Source organism: Aquila chrysaetos, chromosome 14 (assembly GCF_900496995.4).
Source record: "Aquila chrysaetos chrysaetos chromosome 14, bAquChr1.4, whole genome shotgun sequence".
Lineage (NCBI taxonomy): Eukaryota > Metazoa > Chordata > Aves > Accipitriformes > Accipitridae > Aquila > Aquila chrysaetos.
The window spans coordinates 18,471,084-18,493,020 of record NC_044017.1 but is presented as its reverse complement, the minus strand read 5'-3'; the positions used below and the strand labels follow the sequence as shown (position 1 = coordinate 18,493,020).

General features: G+C 36.2%; 1 protein-coding gene across 5 annotated transcripts in view; it reads left to right on the top strand.

Moving 5' to 3' along the window:
- Positions 1–21,937, top strand: part of PIBF1 (progesterone immunomodulatory binding factor 1) — a 123,225-nt gene that overhangs the window by 55,050 nt on the left and 46,238 nt on the right. For all 5 annotated transcript variants that reach the window (XM_030036442.2, XM_041128694.1, XM_030036443.2 and 2 more), the window contains one exon: positions 19,525–19,690. In XM_030036442.2, the coding sequence (XP_029892302.1) occupies positions 19,525–19,690 (166 nt within the window). The remainder of the gene's footprint in view (positions 1–19,524; positions 19,691–21,937) is intronic.

The following is a 21,937-nucleotide window of genomic DNA, read 5'->3' as shown; positions in this document are numbered from 1 at the left end:
AACTCTTCTGTATATTTTGTTTAGCAGCTACCAGATTTAATTATGAAAATGTTGACTAATGTTACTTTTTCTTAGAAATATGTAGGTTTTAATCACATTTGTTTTGCTAATTACTAGGCATATGTACTATCCTTCTGTGTCCTATTAAACAGAAACTGTTTGATCTGTAAGAATGACTTTTTAAGACACTCTGGGTTTTAGGAAGAGAGTAGTATAGATTATGTTACAGGTCAAACAATAGGCTTGCCTTTCACTTGCCTGCTACACTTTAATATTTCACCTATGTATTATAGCTTGTCAGTGAAATGATTAAATATGTTAAAGCATCATTTCTTAAATTCTGTCTTAGGATATTAGTACTTATTATTTTTCCATAATGTTTGCAATTCCAGGAGTTTTTGTACTTACTTGCCTTGGCATTCCTACTCCGCTTACCACCCTACAAAATAAATCTTTGTATATTCAAATTGATGCCAAGATGCCAGCAGTACAAATTATAATGTATGAGTCATATTACAAACTCTTAGAGCATTTATTGGTACGCTAGTACATTCCTGTGAAATGACAGTCAGATAAATTTATATATGTATAATCACTGAAAAAGATTCTTTGTTGATCTTGCATTTCTGCACATTTTAAATCAATTCAATGATCTTTAAATGTGGTTAGAAAGTAGTCATTTTCTCTTACTGCCACGTTAATGCTAAAATAGTGAATGAACCATTTAAAAACAATCTTCTGAAATGCTAAACTAAATTTATTTGAAAATTAGAACCATGATATATTTTCTGAATTAAAAATTGAGTTTGTGTATCTGTGGAGGGAATATAATGAAGGAGAATCTACTAAAACAAGAAAAAAAAAAATTCAAAGGTAACTGAAATGTGATTGTGCCAAATAAAGGAATAGTTTTGCCAATATGACACTGATGCATATAAATGGTTTTCTAGATCTTTACAAAAATCTGAGTTCTAGTCCTACCAACTGAATTGTGCTCAAGACCTCTTCCTTTTGCTATTTTTGTCATTTTTTTCAATTACAATTTCAGAAATTTCATCTTTATTGCATGCTAATAATGATAATACTTAGAGAACTAATAATAATGCTTTCAGAAGGCCTTGAGAAAAAGATATTTTTTAATACAATCCAAAAAACACACATACAATTTTACTATTGAAACTCAGTGGCAAAAAATGGCAGCATGGTTTCTCTATCACAGAAAGTGAAAGAAACATTTTTAAACAGTACTGTAGAAAGTTTTCTTTTTTTCTTCTCAAGTCACTTCAATGTCAAATGCTCTCTTTTTTTTTTTTTTGAGCTCTGTTTTGCTCTTTGATATTCTTTTGAACAGTCCCAACCTCTACATTTCTTTTTTTTTTTTTTTGAAGCTGCATAAACTAATTTGAAGTCAGTGAGAAATGTAGAATGGGAACTGTACATGCCATTAGAGCTGTGGAAACAAGTTCATAGGAGAACAGTACCAGAGCACTCAGTATTGTTACTTTTGTTGTTGTAATTTAAAGTATAAAATCTGACAAAAATATTTGCAATAGCAACAGAATTTTCTTTATTAAATCCATAAAAGTAAATGAATATGCAAGTTTATAATTCTCCTTCTAGTGTATATTTTAATTACTTTCTTCTCTGCAAAGTTTATGGTCCTATTTTCTGTCTTAATTAAGAGTACCAAATACTGCAGTATGCTTTTATTTTATTAATCATATTGCATGCCATATTTGATCATGATCTGAGAGATGCACTGAATTACTTTAAACACATGCTTTAGATTCCTATAGATCCATAGTACAGTTGTTGAACATACCCTGCATTTCTAAAGAAGCAAAAAAAGATTGCTCACATTCATACAAGAGCTTGCTTCCAAGCCAAGAATGACAGATGCTGGTACAGCTGAGAAATGTAGTGTTTTAGGAAAACACTCAAACAGTAGTTAACTTAGGTCAAAGTAGAAAAAAAATTAATTTAAGATGCCTTAGTGTAGACTGGAGTTAAAGGTACTTGAGGTGTAGATGTTGGTTGTACAAACTGTCAAGGATTATGTTCCAATTTGGTAAATCTGCAATATCTGAAAGAAAGAAATAGTTCTGGTCTCTGCTTTTATTCATTTCAAATGTGCCTAATGTCTTGTATTCCTCATTTTAAGTATATTTGCAAGAATTTTTTTATTGTTTGTATTTTCATGTTGTAGAGTATGTGTAAATGATAGCATACCAAGAAATGGTGAAGAGGGGAGTTGTCTGTACATAATCCAAGCTTTTGTGGCCTGGATTTGACTTTACTGTGCCAAAGCAACATATTTGTCCTATTTTAATGTTGACATGATCAGCCAAAGTCTTTAAATTCATTCCATGTGCTATAGAGAATAATTCACGAGAGATTGATTGTCACTTTTAGCAAGAATATAAGATAATGGAGTAAATGGAAATTTAAAAAGTAAAGGAGAAGTGTTAATAAGACAGAAGTACTGAATTATATAGCATCATGTATAATAGTGCTATACCTAGCATTAATACGCACTGTTGTAGAAACACAAGAGAGGTAATAGCACAGACTCAACAGCGTAGCACTTAACATACCAAAAATCCTGCCACACTATTGCACTTAAGAAATTACAATTTTTGTTCCTACAATACTGAAAACATGTATGGTTTTACATAAATAAGAAAAAATAGTTGTTCTGAAATTATTTTTTTTTTTTTAAAGGCCCTTAAAGATGGCATAGAAGTAGTAACTTCTCAAATCTAAGTCATTGACTTTACAAACCTACAAGTAATTCCTTACAGTCCAGCAATGAAGCTTGGGAAAGGTATTTCTTGTCACTGACAAAAAAAATAAAACCATCTATAATGGGTGAAAAAGGTGTGATTCTGCAGTTGTAACAAGTTTTATTCTTCGATTAATTTATAATGTTGTGTGTGGTGGTAAGTGGCAAATAACCAATAATTCATTTGGCTTTAAAAAGAGATTATATTTTATACAAACAAGCAAGTTCTGTTGAATGGTGTTATATTCTCTGGCTAGGAAACAGAGATTCTTAAAGAATAATTTCTTCTATTTTGAGGAAGCAATTTTAAGATGGGATAAAATGCTAAATATTCTCTTTCTTCCCAGTGTTGGTGTTACAGGCAGAGTTGAATTAGCTTGATATTTTTTATTACTCTGAAGGGGAGAAGTTCCCTTGAAAGTTCAAAGAAAATTGTTCAAACAGTTTAAGCCACAGGCCACTTCAAAATAATCCCTGTTTAGAATTTGACACGTATCTAAAATACTGTTTCTCTCAAAGTAGATATTCTTTACTCTTACTGACATATTTTAATCCAAACAAGAATTAATTCAGGGAAGTACTGTGTTTTATGTGGGTCAAACAAGCTGATCTTTGTGGTTACTTTTGAGTATATCTAAGACTATGTATACATAGTTCATTGTGTTTTTGAATGTATCTGATCTAGCTTTATACTAGTCTGTTCATATACTGTTATTAGTTTCAGCACGAAGCTAAGTGAAGACTAATTTACTGTTCTGCTTAGCTTATGTATTGACTGGAGTCTTGGAAAATACTCTTCATTATTGAAAGCCCAGGCCTGCTTTTGAAAACCTGCTGTGGCCAAAAGAACTGCAAATCTTAGCAGCATTCATCCAGAAGTAACAACTTTTTAATGAAATACTGATTCCCGTAGGTACTTCTCTCCACATACGTGCATTCAGACATTCAAGTCTAAGGACAGTTTCCTTTGTTTATCAGTATTCATGCATGTCACCTATAACCAACAGTACCGCATTCTCACACTTAGTCCCTTTCAACATGAAGCTGAGGATACAGAGCATGAGGTCCAGAACTAATACTGTGGTTTCTGCTTTTTCTTCACTTCTCCAGGGGTGTCACCTCCACCAGTAGCTTTCTTATTGAAGGTAACTTTCTCAAATTTGACACTCATGTTTTTTGCTTACTCTGGTTTAAAGAGGGAAAATGGACATTTCATGCAAGGTCCAAAACATTGACCAAAAAAAGCTGTTACTAAAAAATCCAGGAAGAGTCTCTTCTGAAAGAGACCCCTTGACAAAAACAGGAAACCTGGATAGATGTCCTGTTCTGAGTGAAAGTGTGTTTGCTCTTCACTTTCTAAGATCTTCACACCCATGACAGAGACCTTTCACTTCATCTAAGGACTTTATTCCAGTAATCTGCTGATGTAAGGCTTAAGCTTCACTCTGGAGGACAATTTACACTCCCATATCTCTGGAACTTAAGAATAGGAAAAAAATATTCACAAAGTCCTCTGACTGTAAGTTCAGTATCATTATATGAATAATGCTGGGTTGACACTATTTTCATATAATTTACTAACAAAAGTCAAAATGAGATCTCCTCACTTAGGAATAATGGATCAAATGGAATTGGTTCATCAACTGACAGGAGTGTTGAACACATTAGTAAATAGGATTGCTTGTTTCCAGTTAAAAGACAATTAAAGTGGGGAGTGATGTTTTAAGAGCTATTTTCAAAGACCTTGGAGATAACACATGATTGGTCATCTTACCTCAGACACCAACAGGGAGCAAGTGTAAATCTTTCTCTTCAAATTTGGATGAATCAGGAATGAATTTGAGAAGTTTGTTTTTATTTCCTAGCTGGGAAAGCTGCTGAGTGTTTTTCCTATGTTGCTTTCGCTGACCAGAATCATCTGTACAGTAAAACCCCAACACCCTGTAACAGTGGGGATTCTGCTAATGGAAATATACCAAGTAAAGTTCTTATAATAAGACTTCGTACATAGAAGTTGAGGAGACTGCTAGTATTCTTGAAAATTTTTCTTTGAAATTGAGTCAGATTTGTCATGTAAGCCTCAGATCCCTCCTCTATCAGGAGTACTGCTAGGTTGTCGGAAGTAGTTTTCCTACTCATCACAGGCATTGCGTAGCCTGATACAAGGAAGTATTTGTTAACATGTGTGTGGCTGAGTCAATCAGATTCTTGACTTATGTTATGGCTAGGTCGCTGACCTTTTTTGAGGTAATGTGTCTAGTGCTTCATTACATACTGTAGTTTGAAATGTTTGGCCCTTTAACTCTGTCAGGCAACAAGAAGAAGAATTCCTTTCCCTCTTACTCTTCTGCAGTGAAGTATAGCTGACATGCTTTCATTTGATGTTAACAGACTCAAAACTTTTAAATACTTTGTTGTGTGTGGCAGAGTGATCCTAGGGAACCTCGATGTCTTAGAGCTTTCTCACGGGATGAAAAAGCTCTAATATTTGTAATCGTAATCCAGTAGAGCCTGTGTCACAGTGATGGTTCCCGACATGAGTTCACCCCTGAGATTTGCACTGCTGTGTTTTAACTCCTGAAACCCTTAGGCTTTATGTTGCTTTCAGTATGGGTAGGGAATCTTCAATAAGAACTGCAGAAATCAAATCTACCTATAACTGTTCTTTAAGGTGTGTTTTCTATATGTACATTCATAGCACACCATTTATTGCTTGCCTTTGAATGTGCATTTATGGTTACCAGGAATTCTGAGATTGGGAAGAAGTGAGAATACGGGCCAAACTCCACGCCATTTATGTAACAGCAGTCAAAGTATTACACTGTACGCCCCATTAGCATTGCAAAGACGAGCGTGCTTCAGTGTCGTGTACCTATAAACACTGCATCTTCAAGAACAGCTGACAGTAAGCAGATTTTCTTGTTTTCTGAAAGACTGACTCCATTTTGAATTAGGGCAAGTTGAACTATTTGCTTAAGTGGTTTTAGATTAAGCTTAGAGTCTGGTTCCAACCTGGTTCAGACTTTAACAGTGGCAGAATGGAATGCGGAGAATGGAGCTCAGCATGGAATAGAGTTTAAAATACTGTGGAAAAGTATTAAACACCTCCATCTACTTAAACCTTCTTGTAATAAAGAAGGCAAAAGAATTGCACATTACACAAAATAAGGTTAACTGAAGTACAGTAGTAACTAGACTGTTTTTCATTCATGACCTAAGTATTCACACAAAACTGGTAACCTGTATGGTCAGGCCGAAGTGCAACAGTTCATTCTTCAAATTTTAAGGGGAAATTAACTTTTCCTGTCTATATCTTAAGTCCTTATTCAGTGGAAGTCTTGTAAACCATAAGAATACAAAGGATTAGAGCCATGTTTTAACATACTGTTCAGTGAATGGATTCCTTTACTTTGATAAAAGGAGTTAATGTTAACAATATGGCTATGTTAGAGGGAACTTCCCAGCTGCTGTTCAGTGAGTGCAAGAATTGCATCTTCAGTTGCTTTGTTAGTTGCATGGTAGATGTAGCCATATTCTAGGGCTCCTAGCAGAAAGAATGGATGATGACAGGGATGAAATGATACGAGCACTGAATGCACAGAGTCGTAGGAGCTTTCTCTTTCTATTCCACAATAAAAAGATGTCTACTTTGATATGCTATGATCTAACAGTGAAAAAGTTAGAGTCTCCAGGTACTCAGTTGTGACAGGGAATATTTGGAGATTGGGAGTATCTTTTCTACAAGTCCCATTAGGGGAAAAGACCTGAAAGAACAAACATTTGTTTTCAAGTCCACTACAAGAAGAAGGAGGAACATTCTATTTCTCAGATGTGGTTATTGCAGGGATTGTGATAGTTCAGCTGAAGAAAGAACTGATTAAATGGTGAGAGAGAATGGAGAAAATGGGAGGAAAATACAAAAATTAAGACAAAGATATGTAGGAGGGGAGAAGAGAGCTGGACATAACTAGAGGAAGCAGAGAAACAGAAATCTTTGTTAGTCTAAGAACTATATGCACTAAAATAAATAAATTTCAGTGCTTTTTGCTGTGGTCTCTCAGGAGCCAGGTGATAGTTATATCGCATCTAAGACTCTTCTTAGAAGGTATGCTTGAAACTTTTATTGCAAAGCCTGTTAGTATCCCTGTAATTCATTAATTCTGACTTCCTTTTTTTCTTTTCAAACCTGGATGTTGTTTTCTCTTTTTTAACTGCTTCGCACAATGCTACCCTTCTCAAATTAATAACTTTAGTAGTAGAAAAAGTAGAAGAGCTATATAAAGGCAAAGTTTTGTCTGTCTATAAAAATTTTGTTAAACTTGTCAGGCAACTGATAACATATAGAAAAGTATGTTGTGAGAGCAAATACGCTCAAGAGCAGAGATAGCTTGGAGTTAACTGATTATTTTTCAAAATAGTTACTGCATTTTTTAAGTATTTTCATCTTTCACATGCCTCAGCAGGTAATATAGGATAATTTGCTAACTGAAGAATTTATTGGGATAGGCTGCTTTATAGAAAACTTTGACTCATTGAACTTTTTCCTGCTTAGAAATGAAGAGAAATAAGTTTGTTTCTTTAGCGTCATAAACAGCTTGGTGATGTATTTGTTCAGGATTCATTTTTTACTCTGCTGGAAGCTTTTAAGAGCGTGCAGACCATGACTGTAGCTCCTTCATTTTGTTTTGGGCTGTGAAAGTATCTTCTGTGTTCTCCTATGTTGTTGATGCTGTTGTCTAAGTGTGTTTATTGTTCTTATAATATCTTCAAAAAGATTATCTGATTGATTTGAAGGACTTGTGCAGTTCAGGAAAAATAATTTTTAGAAGTAATACATGTTTCACTTCTGGATAATGACACACACAGATATCTACGTCTTAAGACTTGTAACAAACCAGCTAGTATACAACATTTTATTATTTGATAGTTGTCTCTAAAGCTGAAATGCAGTTGATGAGCTTGTTTTTTAAGTCATATGAATGAAGAGAGGTCTTCACGCTGTCTCCTTTGTTTTCCCTTTAATGGTAAAGTTAATGTGGTTCCAGTTACTATCATTGCATAGGAAAGGATATTTCACATATCTTAGACTTGAAAGAAGACAGATCCAGTAATGCTCTGCTACCCGTTGCTTGTCTGTCAGTCATTTCAGTATCCTTTCATTATGTAAGACCCATCTCTGCTAGCTGTTACTGTTAGCGTGTCTTTCCATCCTTTGCTCTTCTAACAAAAACTTCCCTGAGCTGCCCAGTTGCACTGAAGCATGCCTGATGGCCTGCAGGCAGCTTAAGGGAAGTTCCTTTAAGTTCTGAAAGACAGATGGAAATCCATTTATTTTTCCAGTATCAAACTTAGTTTAAAACAACTGCTGGAAGTACAGTTATAGAAATCTTTGTTACATGATTTTTAATATTTTAATAGCTTTTATGTAGCATTCAAATGCTAATAAGGAAATGCAAACTCTCTTGTGTGTGACTACACATCATCCTTCTTGTCTCTGAAGGGAACGAATGTTTTTTTGTAAACGGCAAGCTCAGTATTAGCCAGCAGCGTACCCTGACAGCATCCTGGGCTGTATTAGCAGGAGAATAGTCAAGACATGAAGGGATGTCCAGTTTTGGGACATCCAGTACAAGTAACATAGCGATAAACTGGAGTGAATCTAGTGGAGAGCCACCAGAATGGTCAGGGCTGGAGCACTTGCCCTGTGAGGAGAGGCTGAGGAGGGGGTTTGTTCAGTCTGGCTGCTGCAGTACCTAACAGCAGTGCCCTCAGTGCCTACCAGGAGGTCACCGGGAAGATGGAGCCAGGCCCTTCACAGCGGGGCATGGTAGGAGGACGAGGGAACATCAGCTGAAACAGGAGATTCCGCCTCGGTATAAGGAAAAACTTTTTCACTACAGCCAAGCATTACTGTGGGCAGTCTCCATCCTTGGGAGTTTTCAAGACCCAAGTGGCTAAAGCTTTGAGCAACCTGGTCTGATTTCATAGCTGACCTTGCTCTGAGCAGGATGTTGGACTAGATACCCCCTGAAATCCCTGTCAACCTGAATTATTCAGTAATTGATTTGCATTTGCGTTGTTGAGATCTCGTTTTTAAGGGGTAATTTTACTGGGGAATAAATGGAAAATTATGCCGCAATATGCTGGCCTCTCATATTTAGATTTTGATTATTTCTTAAGTCACTGCAAACACCAAGACCCTTCATTACATTAATTCTTAGGGGAAAAGTTGCTTTGCTGTCCAACATTGCTAACTGTAGCACTTTTAGGAACACATCCTTGACGATAGCAAGGTATGCCTGTACTTTGAACTCTGCTTATCAGGAAATCAAACCTGTTACGTGTGATATAAAGGACATACCAATCATTTGTTAAATTATGGCAGTTTGAACTCTAACCTTCTGACCTACTCTGCCAGACTTTCAGTGGGGAAAATGGAGGGGGGGGAGCAGTCTCTCTACTGATACAATAGTTACATATATCTTTTCTTTTTCAGATGTCAGAGGAGCTTTGTCTGATGGTCTCCCAGTTAGCTCTTATCTGAAAAGACTTTTCCCTACTTTCTCATTTTTCTCCCTGTCCTTTTCTGGGAAGCTTCAGTGACGACATTTCCTTTACTTATTTTTTTCCTTGCTGATCATCTAAAAAGCTCCTTTTTTTCATCACTGTATAGAATGGAATTTTAGTTTTGATATTACTAATTACGTACAAGTTACATTTGTGGAATTCAGAACTTAAATATTTGTATATTCATTTCTGACTGTTTTAAGGACATATATGGCATTCCAAACATTTTTCTTCTGTTTGTAGCTGTCTGTGGGTTTAGTGCTTTTTAGATTTTATTTGTTAAAAGGAGAGAGACGTTTCAGTATTGTTGTTCTCACTTATATAACTGCTGTTCTGTCAATCATTTCACATTAACTTTTTCCCTTTTTGCATTAATGGAATTAAAAAACATATAGTAATTACCTTGTATTAGGTATATCTTTACATCTAAAAGTATCTTAACTTTCTATTAAATCAGAGGAACAGCAGCATATACAACAACAGATGATAAATGCTATTGTGGAAGGTAGAGGATAAGATTGCTGATTCATATTTAAGTTTATTTTCTTCTTAAACTGTGGAATTTTTTATGTTTCTAATGTGTAAAATGTGACTTGAATTTCATGATTTGCACTGTTATCTTTGTTAATCTTTTAGTCTCTGGGTTTACTGCAAAAGTTTTATCAAAGTTGTATGAGATGGTTAATTGCATTTTGCTTAGTAGTAGTTTGTGTATACGACTACAACATATCTGTATACCTATTGCACAACCCATAATATTCTTTCAAAAAATCATTGCAATCCAGTTTTAATAATTAAATTTTATTTTAATTTGGGTTTTAATTTTAATAAACTGCTTATGCAACCTAGTTTGTAGAAAGAGTAGCAAAGGGAAAGGGTTGGAGAAAAAATTAAAGTATAGGCAATTTACAGATCGATGTGTTCACCATGTAAATCATGTAAATGAATAGAAAAGGTAACAAACTTTGTCAACATGAACATCCAGAGAGTTTATTTCCTTGAATCACCTTCCTCTTGTTCCATTATGGTTTAGATTTGACCAATATGTGTACATCAGAAGTTTTCAGTAGCTTCTTTTCAGTGTCTGCAGAGGTTTAAAGTTTGTGACTTAAGATATTTTAAAAAATACATTAGTCAAAACATCTACTAGCTTTAACAAGGAAGGTTTTATGATTTTTTTCACTTTGGGGGGGGGGTGTGTGTGTGTGTATACTTATGCATATGCATATGTGGATGCAGTATTCTTTTTTCACAGTGACAGCACTATTGTGGATTGATTAATTAAGGAAAAAGAAAAAAGTCTATTCCCTGGAGAGGATTTATAGCATATTGGTAATATTGACTGATTGTTTACCTCAAGAATAGCATGTAAATTTGGTAGTTTACTTATAGTTACGTCAAGCTTCTTTAATTATCAGTCTTACATTTGTTTCAGCTACTATCTTGAAAAATTGTTGCTCTAGAACATTTGGTGAAGGGAATGTATGCAAATATGCTAAGGTCCAGTTCTGAGCTGAGAGGGTCAGTAATGTTGCATCAAAATGCATTTGAGCCATGTAAAGTAAAACTACATGCACATATTGGCACTCTGGAAACTCCCTGAATACTGAATTACCCCAGCAAGTAATAATCACTCTATCCAGAATCACAAGAAAGACCTGAAAATATTTATATTGATTTAGCTGAATATCTGACAGAAAATAACCTCTGTGGCTAGTGGGAGTGGACAGTTTTAGAAGATACATTTTTGTATGTTTTATTCAAGAGGAAAAAACAATTCAAGCAACAATTTCAGAGTCTTTGTGTAAATGTTGACTCTGATTTCTTAGTTTACTTGAGCAATGAAGAACAGTGTTTGCAGTGCAATAATAAAAATGTAACGAACAATTTCTGTGGCTTCTGATATCGCCCAAATCTGTTCAGGTATGTTTCATCTGCTACAATAGCAATTTATTTCAATTGTATTCCAGAAACACAAATACTACTACTATTAAAGAATATTTTCATGAAGTAACAATATTTCTTGAAAAGCTAATACTTGATTTAAGGAGGTAAGTTGTTGAATCATTATTGAAATTGTATGGTAGCTTAAAAAAAAATAGTTATGAACAGCAGGAAAAAATGATCAAGCTAGACAATTCTAAGTGTATGTTACAAATTTGAAATTTAGTATAGAGTAATATTAAAAGTTGATGCTTTTTTTAGTGTTTTATAGCAAGGAAGTTGCTGGCATTTTCTTCATTGAGGTCTGTTATATATTTCTCATGTCAAAGCCTCTCACAGTTACAATTCAAATTAATTATTATCTATACTAATCAATATACATTATTGGGGGATATGTCTCTCTACTGTTCCTTGCCTTTTTGTTGATTTAGTACAAAATTCAGCTTTGTGAACATGGCAATTTTTGCAAGGACTGAAGTAAACCATGAAATAAAAATACTGGTTTAATAAAGTTAATGGTTTGGGATGTCATAGGAAATCAAATAGAGAATAACATTCGCAGAAAATGTGACTAAAGACATAATGAGGTTTTAAAAAATATGCTTCAGGGTTTTTGCTCTTGGGTTAAAATACGTACAATAGGCAAAACCATATTGTAGAGCAGGGACCCTTTTCAATCTGTCACTTCAAAGTGAACTTTCTAAAAAATTGATTTATCTGTTTGAGCAAAGATGTTTAGGCAATGAGAAATCTAATTGTGCTTATTCTGCTGCTTGTCCAGATGTGCGTTCCACCTCAGTTCAGCATATTTCTCATACTTTCAAGGTGGAAGACTTTTGCCGTTTTATGTGCTAGTGCACACAGATGCAAAAGATATAGCTTCGTGCAGTGTATCGAGGCTGTGCCAGAAGCAATAGAACTGTTCAGCTGCTTCTGACTGCTTTTGGCTTGAGGTAGAGCTGCTGGTGTCTGCATCCTTTAGCTTGGCTATGTTTCCCTTTAGATTGTTGTCCGGTACTTAGGAGAATTCTATGAAGCTATTTCCTTTGGTATCTTCTCACTAGGCTTCAGAAAAGTCATTTAATAGCCTTCCTGTTTGAAAAAGAGGAATCTTTTATCTGTCTTTTGGGTTATTTTGAAGTTTTATTCAAGGGATCTTGTGAGGTGATAATTTTCATTTTTTGATTCAGAAACTAGATATCTCTGTGCCTATGTCTCCTGAAATAACTGATCTGGTAGGTATTCTCTGACTAACCCTGTATACTGATGATTTCTGTTTCATGTTTGTACAGTTTTTCATAGATTTAGAATTCATCATCCCCAGAAACATAAATGAGAACACAAGGATATACATCTTGACTAAGATATATAGGCAAAGAGAAAAGCAACTACCATTAGACGCCTAAAAATTACCAGGGTGACTCTGTTCTCCTATTTATGTATCTAAAAAAGCTTTTTTGAGGACAAAACGGTGAAATTATATCCCATTCCTTATTATATGCTTATTGGTTTCTTCAGATCCTTTCTTTTTGTTAAGAATGCTGTTATTAATATCTCTCTACTGATAAAGTTGTTATTTGAATAGATTTTGTGTTTATTTCATTGAATCAAATAACAAAAGAGTTAACTCAATCAAGCTGCTGATTACTTAAACCAAGTAATAACAGTCTAGGCGAGTGACTCTGAGCAAGCTAAGCATGCATCAGCAGCATTGAATTAACACAGAGTAGCAACCACATCCTGTTTCATTTTTAATAAAAGCATGACAGGAGTTGCTCATCTTTTTTACAGTAGCCCAAAAGTAAGCACGCACTTTCAGGGAGTGGAGGACTGGATTCAACGTCCATCAGAGCTCCAGGACTGGGAGAAAACTCCCTAGTGAAGGTTTATTATGAAGTTCTCATGACTGAAATACAACTCCCAGGCACAGGCTGGGCTAGGCTAGGCTGAAGCAGTCTCTGCCATTACTATTGAAGCTGTATCTCAGTGCAGGAGCAAATCTTAAGTTTCACAGTGTCAGAGTCAAAAGGAAGCACAATTGCATAGTCCAGAGACAAGGAAACAAAGATGGATTTCAGTCCCTGCCAGTCAGCATGATTTAGCATATATATCTAAAGCAGGCTCATCTTTTGTGATGTTCATTCTTCCAAATCTTAAAAGGGATGGAACACTCATCGTGGTAATTAGGTCACTGTAGCTGTCCTAGTGGAATAAACACAAAGATAAGCAGCTACCTTTATGGTAATTCATCAAGATGTGCCTTTTATATGTATATTCTACAACCCCACCTTTAACTTTGCTCTTTACCAGTTGTGTTACAGGTTAGTGAGAAGATCTGTGCAGCAGCTAACCTGTTTCTTCCTCTGGCGTAAGGTACAATATACGTGAAGTATGCACGTTCTCATCGGACACTGCAGGGAAGAGTGTCCAATCTAGTGTACACTGGGCATTAGTCTAGTTAGGGTAAAAAGAATACGTGCATTCTGCATACTGAAGAACTCCACTTAATGCATAGGTAATTTGAGGTTTAGGTGTCCTGAAACTACAGGTAGTGTAAAACAGCTGTTTATCTTGCTGAATCTGGTTGTTTGGAACTAGCACTTCCTACAAACTGCAAAATAGTATGTGGAAGTGTTGCCTCCAAGGAAGTTGTCTCAACAGAATGAGGATCAGAGGCCAATACGTAACAAATGCTTAGAATGCTGCAAAACACAAAAATCTGCTTTGAAGCGAGCAGCTTTAAACAAAGCTTCTAAGCTTTCTCTCTCAAACAGATTTTGCTAAACCACATGCAAAAGTACTGTATGTTTAATTACTTGATACGAAGCAAATGTAACATCTGGCAAGAACTTGCATGTTAAATCATGTTTACCCTTTAGCATTTAAGCTATATGTTTCTGGATTTTTTTTAATAACAATCTAAAACAGGAATACTGTGCTGAAAAAATTCTCAGCATGTTATTTGGGGAAAACAAATTTTAAGTGAAAAATATTTCAGCATACACATTTTTCATTGTTTAAACAATTTGTAGATGGCATGCTTCATCTTCTGTTTAATCATTATACTCAGAGCTTTTTTGCTTTTGTTGGAGGTGTTTAAATTGTTGTTACTAAGTGCATTGTTATTTTAGTCCAGATTAGAAATAATTTAACATATTTGATAGACATTAATGAAGCAATAAATGGTACAAAAGACTGAAAATGCCTATAAAGTTAGTGTAACAATCTCCATAAAATACATGTGTTTAAATGAAGAATGACAGTTTTCTTACCCATTCTGTAGTAAATATTAGAACAGACTTTCAATTTATGAAACCAGCCAGATACACGATGCATCAGACTTATATTCAGTGCTTCAGAAGCTGAGCAATGAAAGCATTTGAAACTAAGGATCAGAGTTCCTACATTTTCAGTTACTTAGTGGGTAGCGTGTGTACTCAATTCATGGGAAATTTTTGATTCCTCAGAAACAAGCCAACCAGTTTTTAGTACCAAGGATCAAAAAGAGAACCAGTGAAAACAAGATCCTTTGAGTGCCCGTGTTTGAACTGGAGTCTCACAGTTTGCTACATGTATGGACAGCGTATGTGTAGTCTGTAACATGACTGAATTTAATTTAGGCCTGTCTAAACTGCTGTTACTCCTTCGGTGTCTCCAAGTGGCACAATGAAGAGTAAGGAAAATTCTGTTCTGTACTTTTTATACTTAGCTTTGAGCTCTTTGGAAGTGAGGAAGCCTTAGCAGCCAGACTCAGTTGCAAAAGGTGAGGAAGTTAAACTGGGATTTGAACCTCATATTGAAAGAAGTATGGGTAGGATTTGATGAAGGAAGCCAAACTATGAGGGTGATGTAGGAATAGAGAGAAAGAAAACCAGCAGATGGAGAGTAGGGCTATAAGATAGCAATGGAAGCTGAATAGGCTAGGAACACAGGTGAGAAGAAGAACAGATACATGCCCCGAGTAGAAAAAATGAAAATAGAATTGGAAATCAGGAGAAATGTGGACAGAGAGGGAGGATGGCAGGAACATTAGAGGACATGTTGAGGCTGCAAGTGGAAGGTTTGCAATAGGACAGGTTAAGGAGGAAATGTCTGTAGCATTTAGGTTTCTCTGCAAATTTGGCACTGAACCAAAGCACAGACATTGTACAAATAGGAGAGTATATTGTGATTACTCTAAAGATCTTAGATCTGGAACTGACCCATCTGTGGAATCAGGATGATTTCACAACTTACAGGGGTTTTTTCCATTTTTAAACTTGAAAATAATGTCTAAAATATATCCTAAAGAGCTTTAGGTTGGTATAATCAAGTTTGCAGAATTAGAAAGGGTTGGTATTTTGTATGATTTTGGCAGGACTGCCTTTGGAGGATGTATTATTTGTATTTACTTGCTTGGCATTCTTTCCTATTAACAAGCTTAATACTAGTATTTGCTGCTTCTTGAATGCTTAATTTTACAAATTTATTGTCTTCTAATGTACTTCATTGTTCAATTACACTTTTGAGGAGTACTGCTGTACATCTCAGGTTTTGTTAATGGGATAGACAATGGTAAAAAAGAGTCTGTTTCTGTTAGGTAAAAACACATTAGAGTTGCTATCTCAGTACTTATGGAATGCTTGTAAGAAGTTGGAAATGTTAAGTGAATCTCACTTTACACACATATACGATAGAAATCTCTGAATATTAGATTAGGCTGTGCTGGATGTGTTTTGTTGTTCCTCCATTCAAAAAACAGTTGGCTGCCATACTTTCTTCAGTGTACAGACTACGTGATTTTACCATGAAATCTTTCAGTTTACTCTCATTGTATGTGTATTTTAAGAAGTTATTATATCATTATCCACCATTTGCAAAAACAGACTCCTCTGATTGAAAAATCTTAAAACCATCCTTATAAACCAGAGTTTAAGTCCCTCTCTGAATATTCTCTCTTTTAATTTACTCTAGAAATAACCTTTTTGATAACCATTGTGTCACTCTGCTTTAGCTAACTTCAGGCATTATTGACTGGTCATCCTGACGGCACAGGGACCTAATGAATTTGAGACCTCATTCCAGATGATTCTTACATGTGGAGGTTTTTCAGTTTTTTTTCATTAGCTCAATCTGTAATTTCCCTTTCATTCCCAACCCTCATTCTTCTGTGAGACAAAAACCTCTATTCTTTCACTATATCAAGTTTGCTAAAATTTCTTGATGGAGAAAAATCCTGCACACCTGCATTCCACTATTTTTCTCCATAATAGTATTAAAGCATAGGCTGGTTTTGTTTTCTTTTGTTTTCCCTTAGAGACCATCTAGGCAGATTAAGGAATGTATTTTGACATTGTGTTACATGACTCTATACACACATGCACACACACTTGTGCTGAAATAGTAGCCAAGAAACCAGAGGTACTATTTGGCCAAGTAAAAGCAAATATGACAAAGAAACTTTGGTGCTACAGTGGAGGAGTTACTAGTGAGCTCAACAGTGTAGTAAGGTCAAAAGAAAACTGACCCTTCATAACCTTACCAGTACAAAACAGATCATGCACATGTAAGCTACTTCAAATCTCCAAAACAAAGTAAAAAAATTTTTTCTGAAGTTACTGTTCATGACTGGGTTGATAAGCATGCTCTGGAAGCACCCAGCTGATTGAGTAGACTTACAAAATCATCAGGGAACTACAAGCTTCTCTGTAAAGTATATAAAGTAGGTACAGAGAAGTATGCATAGCCTATGTTTATGTTTCCAGTGTATAAGCTCTGTACAGAACAGATCATTGAAACTCAGACTAATTTAAGGTCTGAAGCTGTGTACAGGAAGGCATTGCTATTTAATTTGTATACAGGCAGAAGATATGAATTTGTTGTTGAAAGTCAATAAATATGACTTGTAGATGAATTTCATTTGTGTGTTGCATTGCATATCAGTTGGCTGGGTGACATGTATCTTTGTGAAGATTTACTCATTTTGGAACAAAACAGTCTACCCAGGATTGTAAACCATATATATAGCAGAACAGATTTAGTGTCAAGTCTGCAGCTGATCATGTACAAAGTGTGGAGAATGTAAGAGTACTGAAACTTTTTGCGTGGTAAAATGAAAATGGGAGCATACGGTCAGGGAGAAGTGATGAAATACTTAAAGCATCAGCACTTGAAAAGCATCCTCAAGCAAAATTGACAGCAGTAGTCGATAACCAGCTAGATAATTGGCATTTAGCAGTTTGAGTGCAGTAACTCTGAGAACAAGCATAAGAAAATTGTTTTCAAAAGAGTAACCTTTTCATGAGCTTGGTAGGCCGAACTTCCAGACTGTGCTCATGCAGCTTCTGTAGGAACAATCTCATTCATGCATTGGACTGTTTACTCATACACGGATGTCTACAGAGTGATTATAAAGGGCTTCATAATGACACCTGTTTGTTCTGTTCCAAGTTAATTACAGTGAAAATTGCTTCCTCTTTGTGCCTTAGAAACATTCCCACATCTGAAATCCTCAGGGAAAATATTTGAAGTAATCCCCTTCCTTTTGTTAAACCCTCTCAATCCCACCTAAAGATCAGGTGCTAAATAGGATGGAATTGTGTTGCAACTGCTATTTGACAAATGACAGCTAACATTACAGCCCTGCTGGGTTAGAGTAAAGGTTTAGCTGGCATTCTAACAATTTGTTAAGTGACTTCTGTGTGAGAGGTACCATCTTTCATTTAATAGTTTTCAAAGGATTTCTCTGCTGCAAGTTTGTTCAGTATCCTCTTGAGTAAGTGTTAATTTTTAGCATCCACAGCATCTTATGGTAAGGAATTTCACAGGTTTTGTGTGTGAAGAATGACTTCTATTTGTTTCCATTCTGCATCTGCTAGCTTTATAGATGCCTTCTCATTCATCTGTTGGAAAATACAGTTGATTCCTATTCTCCTTCTCCATGCCACTTATGGCTCCATGCCACTTATGATGTTACAGGCCTCTCTTATTTCTTTCTTTTCCTTACACCATCTCTTTTCCAAGTTGTAGAGTCCTAGCTTAAGTAATTTCTTCCACACAGTGCAACTGTGTAAGTGCATGATGTTGCTGGTTGTCGAAGGTAATCCTTATTACCTTTCTCTGATGCTTTACCAGTTCTGTTACATACCTTGTGAGGTGAGGTACTAGAATGGTAGTCAGCATTCAGTATGCAGGCAACAGCATGGAATTGTAAAGTGGCGTGGTGATTTCTGTATTTTCTCTATTGCTTTCACAGTAATTCCCAAAATGTTGGTTTTGACCATCATTTAAAACTGAGCCAAAGTTTTCGTGGATTTATCTAGTATAACCCCAAGATCTCACTCATGAATGAAAACAGTCAGCTAGGAGTTCATTTTGTGTATATGGTTAGCATCACTTTTACAACCTCCTTTGAATTTCATATGTTATTTAATGCTAAGTTTCATAAGGTTTTCTACTGTTCTTCACATCACCCTCACTTTCTACAGTCCAGTAATTCAGTATTCTATCAACAAACTTTTTTACCCTTCTTTTTTGAGATTGCCTGTCAAGTACAATGAGTAGAATGAATTAAGTGCACTTTTAAGTGGAATATTATTTATCTGCCACCTATAATTACTGTATAGTGATATTCTCAAAAGTATACTTCATTTCTGCTTTTTGAGAAGGACTTGTGGTTCTGAATGACTGGAAATTAATACACCATTGCGGTCTGACGTTTCTTCATATCTTTGGATATGGGAAAAAGCAGTGTAGCCCATATCCACGATATCTCAAAGGGTTATCCCAAGGGATGTGCCACTGATGTCTAGTACCACTTCTCCCTATCGCCTATAACATGGTGGTGAAGACAGGAGACAATATCTCCTTAGTATCTCTCCCATGAAAAGACTTCAGTGCATACGTTTGTGTACCGAGAAAGAGATTCACATTGATCTAACGTTTTTAAAAAGTAGAGTATACTGTAAGGTCATTGTCATTTGATTGTGCATTAACTACATGTTCAGGAAAGCCATGGGCTGAGTTTTCTATGTACTGTGTTTTGTTGTTATTATAGTATTGAATTTTCCTTATGATGTTTCAAATACAGGTTGCAATAGTTACATACATAACCATACTAATACTTAGTAAACTCTTAGAAATACTGTATTAATTCCTGAAATTTATACCTGTAATGAATAGAACTAGCATGTATTCTAAGTTTGCTTATTTTTGAATCATCAAAACTTTTTTTCTTTTTTTTTTTCTCTTAGGTATAGACAAATGCAGCTTGGCACAGAAAGCAAAGTAGCTGAACTTCTTCACCAAACTAAGTTAAAGTCCTTTGAAAGTGAACATGTTCAACTCATGCAACAAGAAACAGCCAAAAATCTTTCACAATGCCAAATGGAATGTGAGAAATATCAGAGAAAGCTGGAGGTATGTTATACGAAGAGACACTTTACAGGGTATTACATAGTTGTTTTCAATTAGAATGTAAAATGGAAAAGCTTGGGGAAAAAGTAGCAGAGAACATACATGGCTGAATTAGTATCTCCACCAAATTTTGCTGAAGCAGAATCTAATGACAAAGCTTATTAAGTTTGACCAGTTCAATGGAAAAAAGACTTAGGAGAGAGCAAGAAGGCAAAACAATCTCTCATAGAGAGATGTTGAAGACAGTACCTCATTCACGTGAGGTATATATATGCTTGCATCACAAAGCTGCTTATGTCAGTCTATGTGATTATTGGAGAGAAAGAAGACAGTTATACCAGAACAGTTATGGTGAATTCAGTATCAATATTAAAAAGTAGTATTTGTAATAGCATTGTTACATAATAAAAATGCATTTTATTGATACACAATTCCGGGACAAATTTTTACAGCTAAAGAAGTCAAGGAGAGCATGGTGTATACAGCATTGAAAAGACCTAACATTGCTAATCCTGTTGTGGTGGGTTGACCTTGGCCGGCTGCCAGACACCCACCCAGCCATGCTCTCATTCCCCCTCCTCAAGAGGACAGGGGGCTAAATAAGCTGAAAAAGCTTATTTATGCATTGATATAAAGATAGGGAGATCACTTACCAATTACCATCAAGGGCAAAACAGCCTTGACCTGGGGAGAATTAATTTCATTTATTACCGATTGAAATAGATTTGGATGGTGAAAAACAAAGACAAAAACTAAAACATCTTTTCCCAGCCCCTTCTCTTCTGGGTTTAACTTCCCTCCTTCATTTCTGACTCCTCTACGTCTCCCTGCCAGAGCAGCGCTGGGAGGGATGGGGAATGGTGGTTGGGGTCAGTCCATAACAGCTCCTCTCTGCCGCTCCTTCTTCCTCACACTTTTACCCTGCTCCAGTGCAGATCCTCCATGGGCAGCAGCTTCCTTCAGGAGAAAATCTGTTCCTGCTTGGGCTCTCCACGGGTTGCAGTTCCTTCAGGGCATGTCTACCTGCTCCAGCATAGGGGCCTCTATGGGCTGCAGTGTGGATACCTGCTCTGGAGTGGTCTTTCATGGTCTGCAGGAGGACAACCTGCTTCACCATGGTCTTCTCCATGGGCTGCAAGGGAATCTCTGCTCGGGTGCTTGGAGCACCTCCTCCCCTCCTTCTGCACTGACCTGCCTGTCTACACCAAGGCTGTTTCTCACGCTTTTTTCCCTCACTCCTCACTGCCATGCGCCATTTTTGTCCTTTCTTAAATACATTTTCTTTGAGGTGCTACCACCTTGTCTGTGGGGCTGAGGGGTGCCCTGGGGTGGGCGGGTTGGAGCCGGCTGGAACCGGCTGGAACCGGCTGTGTCCGGCACGGGGCAGCCCCAGCCGCTCCTCGCAGGGGCCACCCGTGCCTGGGCACCTGCACCCAATGCAGCTATTTACATAGAGTTGAATAGCTTGGACCTGTTTATCTCTACAAGCTTAGAATTGATTACCTTTCAAACATGTACTTTCAAAAATGTGTCATATGCTGTTCACCTATTTTAGTATTGGAAAGGTGTCCAGTATTTAGCAGAGCAAACTTAACTTTAAAGTAAAATTTCTTCATCTATGCAAAGTTAGTCCCAAATTCATATCAGTGAGTCCAATTTGTGAGATTTAAATGAGATTCGTAGTGTATGTAAAACAAACGTCAGTATGCAAACTGGACAGGACAGAATAAAAACCTTTTTTCCAAGTGCCAGCTATAGCAGCCTTTGTTTTTTGCAGAAGGATGCTGTTCTTCAAGTCCCCGCATTTCTAGTGCTGAACCTGCCTAGGGTGTTTACGAAAAGGAACTATAGAGTGGAAACAGAATTAGAGAGTTTTAGATAAAATGTAATTTCTTGTTTTGTCTGTATTGGGACATTCAGATCCTGGCTGATGAGGTTGGTTGTGGTCATGAGTACTGGGAGTACCAGTTTTGCTAGACTTTGAGGTTGCTAAACAGATTTTTAGTTGCACAGACATGTCTAAACTTTGAGAAGATAGTTAAATTTGAGTTATATTTCCATTTTCTTTGTGGATATTTATTTGATCTGATAACATCTTGAATATTTGGCATTCAATTCTACTAACACTTTTGGCACTTCCTTTTCTCTTTAGAGAGATGCTTTGAAACCAGTGCTCTTAAGAAATGTTCTTGCAGAATTTAAATATTTGATGTCTGAAGCTTTTACTTTTGCTCCTTTTGATTGAATTCT